The sequence below is a fragment of the Salvelinus alpinus genome, chromosome 6 (assembly GCF_045679555.1).
Source record: "Salvelinus alpinus chromosome 6, SLU_Salpinus.1, whole genome shotgun sequence".
Lineage (NCBI taxonomy): Eukaryota > Metazoa > Chordata > Actinopteri > Salmoniformes > Salmonidae > Salvelinus > Salvelinus alpinus.
In genome coordinates this window covers 3,170,146-3,186,125 of record NC_092091.1, presented here as the reverse complement: position 1 = coordinate 3,186,125, position 15,980 = coordinate 3,170,146, and the positions used below count along the sequence as shown (strand labels likewise).

The 15,980-nt window shown below is 43.1% G+C and overlaps 3 protein-coding genes across 5 annotated transcripts in view; 1 reads left to right on the top strand and 2 right to left on the bottom strand.

Moving 5' to 3' along the window:
* ppcdc (phosphopantothenoylcysteine decarboxylase) overlaps positions 1-4,789 on the top strand; it is a 31,854-nt gene extending 27,065 nt beyond the window's left edge. Inside the window, exons 4-6 of one of the 2 annotated variants that reach the window (XM_071404453.1) lie at positions 1,377-1,439; positions 3,639-3,807; positions 4,009-4,789. In XM_071404453.1, the coding sequence (XP_071260554.1) occupies positions 1,377-1,439; positions 3,639-3,807; positions 4,009-4,112 (336 nt within the window). In that variant the 3' untranslated portion in view covers positions 4,113-4,789. The remainder of the gene's footprint in view (positions 1-1,376; positions 1,440-3,638; positions 3,808-4,008) is intronic. The other variant, XM_071404454.1, reaches the window with a different exon arrangement.
* Positions 4,790-13,452: 8,663 nt separating this feature from the next.
* Positions 13,453-15,980, bottom strand: part of arih1 (ariadne ubiquitin-conjugating enzyme E2 binding protein homolog 1 (Drosophila)) — a 31,011-nt gene continuing 28,483 nt past the window's right edge. The window contains exons 13-14 of one of the 2 annotated variants that reach the window (XM_071404447.1): positions 15,543-15,655; positions 13,453-14,854 (exon numbers count right to left, since the gene is read on the bottom strand). In XM_071404447.1, coding sequence (XP_071260548.1) covers positions 14,770-14,854; positions 15,543-15,655 — 198 coding nt within the window. In that variant the 3' untranslated portion in view covers positions 13,453-14,769. The remainder of the gene's footprint in view (positions 14,855-15,542; positions 15,656-15,980) is intronic. The other variant, XM_071404448.1, reaches the window with a different exon arrangement.
* On the bottom strand, positions 13,736-14,418 carry LOC139577952 (uncharacterized). Its single transcript, XM_071405074.1, has 2 exons — positions 14,399-14,418; positions 13,736-14,303 (listed from the first exon to the last, which is right to left on the bottom strand). Exons 1-2 carry the CDS (start codon positions 14,416-14,418, stop codon positions 13,736-13,738), a joined length of 588 nt encoding a protein of 195 aa, XP_071261175.1.

Here is a 15,980-nt window from a genome sequence, read left to right as displayed (position 1 = left end):
GTTCTACTGTACGATACTATATTCTACTGTATTCTACTCTCATATACTCTATTCTACTGTACTCTACTATGCTCTGTTTTACTATACTCTATTGCATTGTACTATGTTCTACTGTACTGTACTACACTCTATTGTACTCTACAATACTCCATTGCACTGTCTATACTGTATTGTACTGTGCTGTTCTCCACTCTAATATACTCTAGTGTGCTCTACTGTACTATACTCTATTGCACTCTAATATACTCTATTGTACTCTACTGCATTGTGATGTACGCTACTATACTCTATTGTTCTCTACTGTACTATACTCTACTGTACTCTGCTATACGGTACTGTAGTCTACTATACTGTGATGTACGCCGATATACTCTATTGTACTATGCTATACTGCGGTGTACTCTACTATACTCTATTGTACTCTGCTATACTGTGGTGTACGCTACTATACTCTATTGTGCTCTGCTATACTGTGATGTGCTCTACTATACTATACTGTACTCTGCTATAATGTGATGCACTCTGCTATACTCTATTGTGCTCCGCTATGCTGTGATGTACTCTACTATACTCTGCTATACTGTGATGTACTCTACTATACTATATTGTGCTCTGCCATACTGTAATGTACTCTACTATACTCTATTGTAATCTGCTATACTGTGATGTTCTCTACCACACTCTATTGTACTCTGATATACTGTGGTGTACTCTACCATACTCTGCTATGTTGGGATGTACTCTACTATACTCTATTGTACTCTGCTATACTGTGATGTGCTCTACTATACTCTATTGCACTCTGCTATAATGTGCTGTGCTCTACTATACTCTATTGTGCTCTGCTATACTGCGGTGTACTCTACTATACTCTATTGTGCTCTGCTATACTGCGGTGTACTCTACTATACTCTATTGCGCTCTGCTATACTGTGATGTGCTCTACTATACTCTATTGTGCTCTGCTATACTGCGGTGTACTCTACTATACTCTATTGTGCTCTGCTATACTGCGGTGTACTCTACTATACTCTATTGCGCTCTGCTATACTGTGATGTGCTCTACTATACTCTATTGCGCTCTGCTATACTGTGATGTGCTCTACTATACTCTATTGTCTCTATTGTACTCACAGTTTATATACCTCCTACTGAAGACACTCCTCCTCCTCACAGTTTATATACCTCCTACTGAAGACACTCCTCCTCCTCACAGTTTATATACCTCCTACTGAAGACACTCCTCCTCCTTACAGTTTATATACCTCCTACTGAAGACACTCCTCCTCCTCACAGTTTATATACCTCCTACTGAAGACACTCCTCTTCCTCACAGTTTATATACCTCCTACTGAAGACACTCCTCCTCCTCACAGTTTATATACCTCCTACTGAAGACACTCCTCCTCCTCACAGTTTATGGCTCCACAGGAAAGAAGGTAACCAGATACCAACCCTGATTACTCCCCTCAGGGGAACTGACCTCAACCTCTCACCTTCTGACCTCATCTCCCCCTTCACCTAATTCACCTAATCCACAGTTGTCCATCTGTCTTCCCAACACGTCGCTCTCCTCTCCTCCATCAAACACATTCCAAAGCCTTCTGTCTTTCTTCAGAGAACCATTACCTTCTAACAGAACACCCAGTCTCTTTCATTTCCTATCATTCATTTACTATCTCAATGATCAAAGTTTAGCCCGATTCCAACAACTCTATTGTACTCTACTATACTCTATTGTACTACTCCACTATACTACATTGTACTATTCTGTACTGTACTCTATTGTACTATACTATACTATATTGTACTATTCTGTACTGTACTCTATTGTACTCTACTATACTATATTGTACTATTCTGTACTGTACTCTATTGTACTATTCTGTACTGTACTCTATTGTACTATTCTGTACTGTACTCTATTGTACTCTACAACACTGTAATATACTGTACTATACTATACTGTAATGTACTCTACTATACTGTAATGTGCTGTACTATACTATACTGTAATGTACTATAGTCTATGGGACTATTCTGTACTGTACTCTATTGTACTCTATGGGACTACGCTGTACTGTACTCTATTGTACTCTACTATAATGTACTGTACTATACTGTAATGTACTCTACTATACTGTGATATACTCTACTATACTCTATGGGACTATTCTGTGCTGTGCTCTATTGTACTCTACTATACTGTAATGTGATGTACTGTACTATACTGTAATGTACTGTACTCTAGTGTACTCTACTATACTGTAATGTACTGTACTCTACTATACTGTAATGTACTGTACTCTAGTGTACTATACTGTAATGTACTGTACTCTACTATACTGTAATGTACTGTACTCTACTATACTGTAATGTACTGTACTCTAGTGTACTCTACTATACTGTAATGTACTGTACTCTAGTGTACTCTACTATACTGTAATGTACTGTACTCTAGTGTACTCTACTATACTGTAATGTACTGTACTCTAGTGTACTCTACTATACTGTAATGTACTGTACTCTAGTGTACTATACTGTAATGTACTGTACTCTACTATACTGTAATGTACTGTACTATACTGTAATGTACTGTACTGTACTATACTGTAATGTACTGTACTCTACTATACTGTAATGTACTGTACTCTACTATACTGTAATGTACTGTACTATACTGTAATGTACTGTACTCTACTATACTGTAATGTACAAGGCCAGCAGGCTAGTCTTTTCTTCTTTTTTAAATTTTAAATTTTATTTTATTTATTGGTGAGTGACTGTTATTGAAAGTTGTATTGTCAATCTTGTTTTGTATTTAACGCCACTTTAAATGTGTACATGACACTGCAACAAAATTTCCCCATGGGGACAATAAAGTAAGTAAGTAAGTACTCTACTATACTGTAATGTACTGTACTCTACTGTAATGTACTGTACTCTACTATACTGTAATGTACTCTAGTGTACTCTACTATACTGTAATGTACTGTACTCTACTGTAATGTACTGTACTCTACTATACTGTAATGTACTCTAGTGTACTCTACTATACTGTAATGTACTGTACTATAATGTAATGTACTGTACTCTAGTGTACTCTACTATACTGTAATGTACTGTACTATAATGTAATGTACTGTACTCTAGTGTACTCTACTATACTGTAATGTACTGTACTCTACTGTACTGTACTGTACTCTACTATACTGTACTGTACTCTACTGTAATGTACTGTACTCTACTATACTGTAATGTACTGTACTCTACTATACTGTAATGTACTGTACTCTACTGTAATGTACTGTACTCTAGTGTACTCTACTGTAATGTACTGTACTCTACTCTACTATACTGTAATGTACTCTACTATAATGTACTGTACTCTAGTGTACTCTACTGTACTGTAATGTACTGTACTCTACTATACTGTAATGTACTGTACTCTAGTGTACTCTACTATACTGTAATGTACTGTACTATACTGTAATGTACTGTACTCTAGTGTACTCTACTATACTGTAATGTACTGTACTCTAGTGTACTCTACTATACTGTACTCTAGTGTACTCTACTATACTGTAATGTACTGTATTCTACTATACTGTAATGTACTGTACTCTACTCATTTTCAGACTTGTGTGGTACGGGCCTGGGATACCAGTCGTCCTCTACTCTTCTGTCCAGCGATGAACACGGCTATGTGGCATCACCCCATCACCTGCCGCCAGGTGGACAGCCTTAAAGAGTTCGGCTACGTTGAGATCCCCTGTATCGCCAAGAAACTGGTCTGTGGAGACCAAGGTCTGTGCTGGTAGTTCACCACGTGTTCAATGTTTAGATCGATGAATGGAAGCTTTGTGTTCGTCGTTCCTCACCGCTAAATAAAACATACTGTTGTATTCTGTCTGGACTATGGAGCTATAAACTGTACATCGTTCACCTTTGTACCTGTTTCTATTGTGGTTTCTACATTGTTGAGTAACTTGGAGTGTCACTTTACAGGTAAAGGAGCCATGGCAGAGGTGTCAACGATCGTAGATGTTGTGAACCAATTCATCCAGAAAGCTGCTGAGTCTCCTCAGGAAGGGGCAGGCCTGGTGCTGTGAGGAAGGAGGAGGCCTGGTGCTGTGAGGAAGGAGCAGGCCTGGTGCTGTGAGGAAGGAGCAGGCCTGGTGCTGTGAGGAAGGAGCAGGCCTGGTGCTGTGAGGAAGGAGCGGGCCAGGTGCTGTGAATATTAATGAACTGCAGATATTTAAACCCAGATGGACTCCTAGACCCTATGAACTTGTGGAGATCTGAGAGGATTTTGATTGGAATAGGTAGAATGCTGAAACTTCCACCTAGCCTATCAGAGGGCAAGGTGGAACTATTACCATAATGACTGCGCCTGTCAAATCTACATAGATCTGCTTAAATCAATCCCTAGGGTCTAGGGGTCCGTTTGGGATTGGGCCAGGGTCTAGGGGTCCGTTTGGGATTGGGCCAGGGTCTAGGGGCCCGATTGGGCTAGGGTCTAGGGGTCCGATTGGGCCAGGGTCTAGGGGTCCGATTGGGCCAGGGTCTAGGGGTCCGTTTGGGATTGGGCCAGGGTCTAGGGGTCCGATTGGGCCAGGGTCTAGGGGTCCGTTTGCGATTGGGCCATTGACACGAAGATGAGGCATTCAGATGAAGATTGCTGCAGTTATTTATGATGTAATCATTTGAATGTAATGAACTGATTTTATTGAAGCCAAATGTTAAAGAGACAAGAGTTTGCAATAAATGTTTGTATTTTAATTATCAAGGAATTTGTGTCGGATATTCTTGTTGACTTGGATTAGCAGCGACAGCTGCTATGTGAGTGTTATGTCATGCTTCTTAGTAAGGTCCCGTGGTGACTCTTGCCATAGGTTATCGCTGGCCACTCCAGAACAGTCCAATGTTTATTCTTGAATCATTCCTGGGTGCTTTTTGATGTGTGTTTGGGGTCATTGTCCTGCTGGAACAACAACCTTAAATGGAGACCCAGTTTTTGGACACTGAACTCCAAAACACCTGATAATTTGCTGACTTCATGATGTCTTGCAGCTACTCTTCCTGGGGTTTATTATGGATCCCCATTAGTTCCTGCCAAGACAGCAGCTACTCTTCCTGGGGTTTATTATGGATCCCCATTAGTTCCTGCCAAGGCAGCAGCTACTCTTCCTGGGGTTTATTATGGATCCCCATTAGTTCCTGTCAAGGCAGCAGCTACTCTTCCTGGTGTTTATTATGGATCCCCATTAGTTCCTGCCAAGGCAGCAGCTACTCTTCCTGGTGTTTATTATGGATCCCCATTAGTTCCTGCCAAGGCAGCAGCTACTCTTCCTGGGGTTTATTATGGATCCCCATTAGTTCCTGTCAAGGCAGCAGCTACTCTTCCTGGTGTTTATTATGGATCCCCATTAGTTCCTGCCAAGGCAGCAGCTACTCTTCCTGGGGTTTATTATGGATCCCCATTAGTTCCTGCCAAGGCAGCAGCTACTCTTCCTGGGGTTTATTATGGATCCCCATTAGTTCCTGCCAAGGCAGCAGCTACTCTTCCTGGGGTTTATTATGGATCCCCATTAGTTCCTGCCAAGGCAGCAGCTACTCTTCCTGAGGTTTATTATGGACCCCATTAGTTCCTGTCAAGGCAGCAGCTACTCTTCCTGGGGTTTATTATGGATCCCCATTAGTTCCTGTCAAGGCAGCAGCTACTCTTCCTGGGGTTTATTATGGATCCCCATTAGTTCCTGCCAAGGCAGCAGCTACTCTTCCTGTGGTATATTATGGATCCCCATTAGTACCTGTCAAGGCAGCAGCTACTCTTCCTGGTGTTTATTATGGATCTCCATTAGTTCCTGCCAAGGCAGCAGCTACTCTTCCTGGGGTTTATTATGGATCCCTATTAGTTCCTGGCTGTAACGTAACAAAATGTGGAAAAAGTCAAGGGGTCTGAATACTTTCCGAATGCACTGTACACTTTCCAGTAGGCTTCGATTGAAGAATGGCAAATAGAGTGGCAATATAGTCCGCTATTATCCTCAGTAATTTTCCATCCAGGTTGTCAGACCCCGGTGGTTTGTCATTCTTGATACACAACAATCATTTTTTTCACCTCTTCCACACTCACTTTATGAAATTCAAAATTACAATGCTTGTTTTTCATAATTTGGTCAGTTATGCATGGATGTGTAGGTTCACAATTTTGAAAACTAATGAAAAAAAATATTAAAGTACTTGGCAATATCAGTGGGTTTTGTGATGAATGAATGATGGAGCCAAGTTTGCCTTTTTGCCAAAAAATTTAATTAAGCTTTTTACTATTTTTAGCACTTATCTTTGTTTCAGAGTACAGTTCATTCTTGTTGTTGTAATATTATCATATTAATATTGGAACTTTGGTTTTCCTAGATATCAAATTGTATTTGTCACATGGGCGGAATATAACAGATGTAGACCTTACCGTGAAATGCTTACTTACAAGCCCTTAACCAACAATGCTGTTAAGAAAATAGAGTTAAGGAAATATTTACTAAATAAACGAAAGTTAAAAAAATTATTTTAATAATAACGAGGCTATATACAGGGGGGTACAGGTTAGTCGAGGTCATTTGTACATGTAGGTAGGGGTAAAGTGACTATGCATAGATAATAAACAGCGAGTAATGGTTAATCATGTGATTATTGTGGCTAGGGTAATGGTTAATCATGTGATTATTGTGGCTAGGGTAATGGTTAATTATGTGATTATTGTGGATAGTCAGGTTAATTTAATAGTTCAAATTAAATATTTAGATGCTTGCTAGATGAACGATTTCCCTAATAATTCTGTTTACATGGACACATCTGAAATCAAGCTGGCTTGGCACTCTGATTAAAAATAATTTAAAAAACGTCAATCAAAATAATGTTACCACAGCGAGTAGCAGCAGTGTAAAAACATAGAGGAGGGGGGTCATTTTGGACCTAGACTTGGTGCTCCAATACCGCTTGCCATGGAGTAGCAGAGAGAACAGTCTATGAAAATGGTGGCTGGAGTCTTTGACCATTGCCGAGCAGTTGTCATACCAGGTGGTGATGTAACTGGTCACGATCCTCTCGATGGTGCAGCTGTAGAACTTTTTGAGGATCTGGGGGACCCTTGCCAAATCTTTTCAGTCTCCTGAGGTGGAAAAGGTTTTGTCGTGCCCTCTTCATGACTTTCTTGGTGTGTTTGGACCATGATAGTTTGTTGGTGATGTGGACGCCAAGGAACTTGAAACTCTCAACCTGCTCCACTACAGCCCCATCGATGAGAATGGGGTTGTGTTCGATCCTCCTTTTCCTGTAGTCCACAATAATCTCCATAGTCTTGGTTACGTTGAGGGAGAGGTTGTTGACCTGGCACCACACTGCCAGGTCTCTGACCTCCTCCCTATAGGCTGTCTCGTCGTCGTCAGTGATCAGGCCTATCACCGTTGTGTCGTCAGCAAACTTAACGATGGTGTTGGAGTCGTGTTTGGCCACACAGTCGTGACTGAACAAGGAGTACAGGAGGGGACTAAGCACGCACCCCTGAGGGTTTCCCGTGTTGAGGATCAGCGTGGCAGATGTGTTGTTGCCTACCCTTACCACCTGGGGGCGGCCCGTCAGGAAGTCCAGGATCCAGTTGCAGAGGGAGGTGTTTAGTCCCAGAGTCCTTAGCTTAGTGATGAGCTTTGTGGGCACTATGGTGTTGAACGCTGAGCTGTAGTCAATGAACAGCATTCTCACATTGGTGTTCCTTTTGTCCAGGTGGGAAAGGGCAGTGTTGAGTGCGATTGAGATTGCGTCATCTGTGGATAACTTGGGGCGGTATGAGAATTGGAGTGGGTCTAGGGTTTCTGGGATGATGGTGTTGATGTTAGCCATGATCAGCCTTTCAAAGCACTTCATGGCTACCGACGTGAGTGCTACGGGGCGGTAGTCATTTAGGCAGGTTACCTTCGGGACTATGGTGATATCCTTGAAACATGTTGGTATTACAGACTAGGTCAGGGAGAGGTTGAAAATGTCAGTGAAGACACTTGCCAGTTGGTCCGCGCATGCTCTGAGTACACGTCTGGCCCCCACGGCCTTGTGAATGTTGACCTGTTTAAAGGTTGGCTACGGAGAGCGTAATCACAGTCGTCCGGAAACAGCTGGTGCTCTCATGCATGTTTCAGTGTTGCTTGCCTCAAAGCACCCGACGAGCGTCAGAGCCGTTGTAGTAGGATTCAATCTTTGTCCTGTATTGACCCAGTCCCTGTTTGATGGTTCGTCTGAGGGCATATTGGGATTTCTTATAAGCGTCTGTATTAGTGTAATACCTTGAAAGCGGCAGCTCAAGCCTTAAACTTGGTGCGGTTGTTGCCTATAATCCATGGCTTCTGATTGGGATATGTACGTACGGTCACTGTGGGGGACAACATCGTAGTCGATGAACAGCATTCTCACGTAGGTAATCCTTTTGTCCAGGTCGGAGAGGGCAGTGTGGAATGCAAGTGAGATCACATCGTCTGTAGATCTGTTGGGATGGTATGCAAATTAGGAGTGGGTCTAGGGTGTCTGACATGATGGAGGTGATGTCTCCCGAATCCTTTCAAAACACAAAGACACTTCCTGTTTCCATCACACGTGTAGGGATCTTAACGCCATGACGTTACGCGTATAAAGACTGCGGTTGGAAATGTGGCTATTGACCTGCTTTGTACTTTTGGATGTTGAACACAGAAACCTATTGGTGGATTCTAGCTTGAAATATACTTATTCATGTTACCATACTAGCATTTTTGGGATTACTTTACATGTATAATGAATGTATATGTTGGGGTCAATAAAGGGTGGATAGGGACTTAGTGAATCGAAGGGTTACTGAGTGAGACAATGGGAACTGCAGAACGTTAATACTCTGTTCAAACATGTTCAAGTTGAATATCAATGTTCCTTATTAAGAGGGAGGCAAAGGGCAAAAGTCTAGTTTCAGTTCCTGATAAGGCAGGCCAGCTACAGAACTAGGGAGGAGTGAGGAATTCAACAGACTAGTTAGTCTCTGATAAGGCAGGCCAGTTACGGAACTAGGGAGGAGTGAGGAATTCAACAGACTAGTTAGTCTCTGATAAGGCAGGCCAGCTGCAGAACTAGGGAGGAGTGAGGAATTCAGTTTGAGGTCAAGTCAACAGATGAAGTGAGAAGAAACCTCTGGGAGGTGGGCCAGAGGGGCCCACAAAAACAACCTACAATCCTCTCTCACACAGAGGGGCCCACCACAACGACCCTCCTACTACAGTCCTCTCTCACACAGATGGGCCCACCACAACGACCCTCCTACTACAGTCCTCTCTCACACAGATGGGCCCACCACAACGACCCTTTTACTACAGTCCTCTCTCACACAGATGGGCCCACCACAACGACCCTCCTACTACAGTCCTATCTCACACAGAGGGGCCCACCCAAGTCCTATCTCACACATATACACTTTCACGCCCACCAAGGTTCTAGCATCAGACAGGGCCATGACTACACCAGTGACAGGAACCAATCCTGCCTAGCAACAGAGATGTATTGGCTGTCTAGATGTGTAAGGAGTTGACTCAGCCTCGTAGGAGGGTATAAATATATGTGCTTGTGTAATCATGCCTCGTCTTTGCAGCTGTATGACCCAGTGGGGTGAATAAACTTGGTTTGAGCATTTCCTAGTCGTCCATTTGAGTTTCTACTCTGTTTGTTCAGAACCCAACTCTATCTAGGACATACTTTAGGGGTCGTAGTTAGTCAACCGCTGGTTCTGATTTAAAGACATGGTGATGTAATGCCATACATTGTAAAAGACAAGTGACAAGTGAGGACATCATGTGGAATTTCATGAGATCCTTCCACTGATTTCTGTCTCCCCTCCCCCCTAGTAAAGGTGTGTTATTATAATGCTCCTCCTCCCCCCTAGTAAAGGTGTGTTATTATAATGCTCCTCCTCCCCCCTAGTAAAGGTGTGTTATTATAATGCCCCTCCCCCCTAGTAAAGGTGTGTTATTATACTGCTCCTCCTCCCCTAGTAAAGGTGTGTTATTATAATGCTCCTCCTCCCCCCTAGTAAAGGTGTGTTATTATAATGCTCCTCCTCCCCCCTAGTAAAGGTGTGTTATTATTATGCTCCTCCCCTAGTAAAGGTGTGTTATTATAATGCTCCTCCTCCCCTAGTAAAGGTGTGTTATTATAATGCTCCTCCTCTCCCCTAGTAAAGGTGTGTTATTATAATGCTCCTCCTCCCCCCTAGTAAAGGTGTGTTATTATAATGCTCCTCCTCTCCCCTAGTAAAGGTGTGTTATTATAATGCTCCTCCTCCCCCCTAGTAAAGGTGTGTTATTATAATGCTCCTCCTCTCCCCTAGTAAAGGTGTGTTATTATAATGCTCCTCCTCTCCCCTAGTAAAGGTGTGTTATTATAATGCTCCTCCTCCCCCCTAGTAAAGGTGTGTTATTATAATGCTCCTCCTCCCCCCTAGTAAAGGTGTGTTATTATAATGCTCCTCCTCCCCCCTAGTAAAGGTGTGTTATTATAATGCTCCTCCTCCCCCCTAGTAAAGGTGTGTTATTATAATGCTCCTCCTCCCCCCTAGTAAAGGTGTGTTATTATAATGCTCCTCCTCCCCCCTAGTAAAGGTGTGTTATTATAATGCTCCTCCTCCCCCCTAGTAAAGGTGTGTTATTATAATGCTCCTCCTCCCCCCTAGTAAAGGTGTGTTATTATAATGCTCCTCCTCCCCTAGTAAAGGTGTGTTATTATAATGCTCCTCCTCCCCCCTAGTAAAGGTGTGTTATTATAATGCTCCTCCTCCCCTAGTAAAGGTGTGTTATTATAATGCTCCTCCTCCCCCCTAGTAAAGGTGTGTTATTATAATGCTCCTCCTCTCCCCATAGTAAAGGTGTGTTATTATAATGCTCCTCCTCCCCCCTAGTAAAGGTGTGTTATTATAATGCTCCTCCTCCCCCCTAGTAAAGGTGTGTTATTATAATGCCCCTCCTCCCCTAGTAAAGGTGTGTTATTATAATGCTCCTCCTCCCCCCTAGTAAAGGTGTGTTATTATAATGCTCCTCCTCTCCCCATAGTAAAGGTGTGTTATTATAATGCTCCTCCCCCCTAGTAAAGGTGTGTTATTATAATGCTCCTCCTCCCCCCTAGTAAAGGTGTGTTATTATAATGCTCCTCCTCCCCCCTAGTAAAGGTGTAATTTGTTGTAGAAACTATTGCAGTTCTTGGGTTCATATTTCCTTATCAAAGTGTGAAAGACAAAAAAAAAATGAATTTTGCACTTTAATTTGTTTTTCTTCAAAACGAACAACTAATATCTTCCAACATTTTATACACTAACTTTGTAAATAAGAAATAAAATTTTAATAGCATTAAGAAAAAAAATGTAGAAAAGTTTTTTGGGGGGGGATGCTTCTATCAAATGAAAGTAGCTGCTTTCATGTTACCTTGAATGTTAAGTTGAAATGTTGGTAGAAAACAAGCAAGCAAACAGACATGGTGATGATAACAGAAGAATACGTCCCAAATGAATCCCTACATAGTGCATTAGCTCTGGTCAAAAGTAGTGCACTATATAGGGAAATGTCATTTAGGCTATAGCTGCACCTGCAAGATAGACGGACAGCCTAAACAAAATATGGATTTTCCTTCGTAAAGAAAAATCGAATCATTGATTCATCACCTGGGCAGAGAAACAAAACAAAAGCTTGACACATCTTACAACTTTTGTTCCATACAAACATTACTTAGTACCACTCTTCATATTTTCAAACATGGTGGTGGCTGCATCATGTTATGGGTATGCTTGTAATCACTGGGGAGTTTTTCAAAAAAAAAGAAAAAAAGAAACGGAGCTAAGCACAGGCAAAATCCTAGAGGAGAACCTGGTTCAGTCTGCTTTCCACCAGACACTGGGAGAGGAATTCACCTTTCAGCAGAACAATAACCTAAAACACAAGGCCAAATCTACACTGGAGTTCCTTACGAAGAAGACAGAGAATGTTCCTGAGTGGGCGAGTTAGTTTTTGACTGAAATCTGCAATCTAGCAATGATCAACAACCAATTTTGCGAGAGCTTGAAGAATAAAAAAAAAAAAGGGCAAATATTGTACAATCCAGGTGTGCAAAGCTCTTAGAGACTCACTGCCAAAGGTGATTCTAACATGTATTGACTCAGGGGTGTGAATACTTATGTAAATGTTCAATACATTTGAAAGAATTGTACAAACAATGTTTTCACCTTGTCATTATGGGATATTGTGTATAGATGGTTTGTAAAAAAAAATATTGAATGGATTTTGAATTCAGGCTGTAACAAATTGTAGAATAAGTCAAGGGGTTTGAATACTATCTCTAATATGCAAGTAAATTTGATGCAACTTTTATTTCTGCCCAAAAGACCACTAGTATTCATCTTGTATGAACGAATCTGAACGTAATTTCACCCATTCTGGAAGATTGTAAAGCCTTGTTCACATTGGCAGTTTTAAGTGACTCAAAAATAAATGTGCATATCTGATTTGAATGTTATTTATCCTGAAGCCACATTTCAAACCAACTTGGCCATGTGACTTGTTTGATTTATTTGCCCTCAAGTGGTTTTTAGTCACTATGTGTTGTTTTGATTTCTACAAAATAGTTTAAAAAAAACCTGGAATGAGTAGGTGTCCTAACGTGTGTGTTTGCTAGCTGCTCTGTTGACAGTTTGACAAGAACATGTTCTAGCTAATTAGCTTGTTAATTATTTACAAACAAAATGGTGAACTAAACAGCTAACTAGCTATAAAAAAAAAAGACTTTTTTTCAAATTGGTTCATCTCAAAGTGTACTTACACTATGATTTTGGACATTCAAAGCAACGGGGAAACGTCCATGGCAGGCATTGTTGTCATCTTAGCTTGCTACATAACTTCTGAGTGATAGGAAGAACAAGCACCACCACTAATCAGCCTACACCACTGTGCACACACACACACCTGTCATTACTATGACAACTAGCATAGCCACGTTAGCAAATGACTGCCGTCTGAACACACACACCTGATTTGGTCCGTTTTAACTTGCTGTTTGGACAATCAGTATTCTAAAACGGACTTGAGCATTAAGGCCTGCAGTGTGAACGAGGCTTTAGATATCTCATTCTAGGCTGATCGAACACACTGCAAATTAAGGTCGCGAAATACCAGAGTTCAAGAAATCCTGGTTTGGAGGATCCTTATTCGCTCCCGATACTGGGAATCTTCCAACCAGGATTTCTGGAAAAACCTGTGAATTTGGGGAAAGTTAACAGAATTTTTGAATACTACAGTGTAAATACACACCGAGACACTCCTGTTGTATTTTCAAGTAATTCATATAAACAATTTCAGTTGAGAGTTAGTTCTATTCTACTGACTCACACAATACTCCCAATAATGACATTATGTTTCCATTTATTAAAATCAAACATATCATTTTAATTATACTTTCTTAATAATTGTTACAAACACATAAGCATTTTTGGGTCGAGAACGAGTCCTAATTTGCCAAACAACTGGGGCAAAAAGGATTGGTTTTGAACGATGGCCACTTTTGGTGTCATCTTCAGACTTAACTGCAGCAGCTGTTCTAGCTGATTTTCAATGTGATCTATGGCCCTTTTTGGAAGTCATTCTTCTTATGTCATATGTCAAAAAAGTCTTATGAAGCCTGCTGCAGTTCAGTAACACGGGGCCAGCGGGGATGGGCTGGGGCCAGCGGGGATGGGCTGGGGCCAGCGGGGATGGGCTGGGGCCAGCGGGGATGGGCTGGGACCAGCGGGGATGGGCTGGGACCAGCGGGGATGGGCTGGGGCCAGCGGGGATGGGCTGGGGCCAGCGGGGATGGGCTGGGGCCAGCGGGGATGGGCTGGGGCCAGCGGGGATGGGCTGGGACCAGCGGGGATGGGCTGGGACCAGCGGGGATGGGCTGGGACCAGCGGGGATGGGCTGGGACCAGCGGGGATGGGCTGGGACCAGCAGGGATGGGCTGGGACCAGCAGGGATGGGCTGGGACCAGCAGGGATGGGCTGGGACCAGCAGGGATGGGCTGGGACCAGCAGGGATGGGCTGGGACCAGCAGGGATGGGCTGGAACCAGCAGGGATGGGCTGGGACCAGCAGGGATGGGCTGGGACCAGCAGGGATGGGCTGGGACCAGCAGGGATGGGCTGGGACCAGCAGGGATGGGCTGGGACCAGCAGGGATGGGCTGGGGCCAGCAGGGATGGGCTGGGGCCAGCAGGGATGGGCTGGGGCCAGCAGGGATGGGCTGGGACCAGAAATCGATCTGTTCTTGAATGGTCAGTCTTCTCACACTGTTGTTAACGCCGTTTTAATATTCTACCTCTTATTGATGGTTTCCATTGAACCAGGGAGGGGAGTAGGAGGTACTAGTGGGTGGTGTCCCAGGAGAGAGTCTCTAAACTAGAGGATAGTCCATGGTGATGTGGAGAAAGCAACGTACAGAACAGAAGAGTCTCTAAACTAGAGGATAGTCCATGGTGCAGAGAAGGTAGAAGAAAGCGATATTCTATTCTCTAGAGAAGAGATACTCAAGAGATGGTGTAGAGACAGTAGAGAGAGAAACACACAACACAGATATCCTCTCCTCAGGGCCAAAGAAAATATATTCTCTCTAGAGATGGTCCATGAGCAGAGGCCAATGTACTCCCATTGGTCCTTCTTAATCCTCTATGTACTCCCCATTGGTCCTTCTTAATCCTCTATGTACTCCCATTGGTCCTTCTCATAGCCTTCATGAACGTGCTGTAGCAGCACCCTCCGCCGGCTCTCACAATATCTACAGACACAGGAGAGAGATGATGTACAGTATCTACACACATGGGGAGAGAATATACACAGGAGTACACCAAAGCATTAATAACACCTCTTTCCATGACTGACCAGGTGAAACCAGGGGTTCCCTTATTGATGTCACCTGTTAAATCCACTTCAAATCAGTGTAGATGAAGGGGGAGGAAACAGGTTAAAGAAGGATTTTTAAAGCCTCTATACAATCGAGACGTGGATTGTGTGTGTGTGCCATTCAGAGGGTGAATGGGGAAGACAAAAGATTGAAGTGCCTTTGAACGGGGATATGGTAGTAGGTGCCAGGTGCACCGGTTTGTTTCAAGAACTGCAACGCTGCTGGGTTTTTCACGCTCAACAGTTTCCTGTGTTTATCAAGAACGGTCCACCACCCAAAGGACATCCAGCCAACTGGACACAACTGTGGGAAGCATTAGTCAACATTTTCAACACCTTGTAGAGTCCATGCCCCGATGAATTGAGGCTGTTCTGGGGGGGGGGGGGGGGGTCAGTATCAGGAAGGTGTTCCTAATGTTTTGGTGTTCTCTGTGTATATTGAACAATATATCTCCAGACACAGAAATGTTTCAGGGCCTTACCAAAAGGATCAAATGTGTCACATTAGGCCAATTTTCAGGTTGTAAATTGGTTCATATAGTGAGGTAAAATCTTCCACCCACCTGTATTTATCTTGTACTTTTTGCTTGATATCCTGCAAGGAATCCTGGGAGATGTCCCTCTCCAGGTATCCTGACAACGTCTCTGTGCAGTTCTCCAGGTCGGCCTGGTTGTTCTGATGACACAAAAACAACGTCAGCGTTCAGCCTGGTCACCCACATAACAAACACCACACCAGGGCCATAACGCACCAAACCCATGGAAACAGGACCAATTTGTCCAATAGGAAATGCTTGTTTTCCGTCGCACACCATTTTGCTACCGTGTGACCTAATGATCATGACCCAGCATAAAGGGGGGGGGGGGGGGGGCTCTCTCCTGGTCCCACTACCTAGCCACTTTCACCATACCTCAAGTATGATGACAGGCTGTTCTTGAAGGGTTGGAGTTAGCTGTCTATGGCTGTACTGTACAGAAGAGTTTAGGGTTGGAGCTGGGGG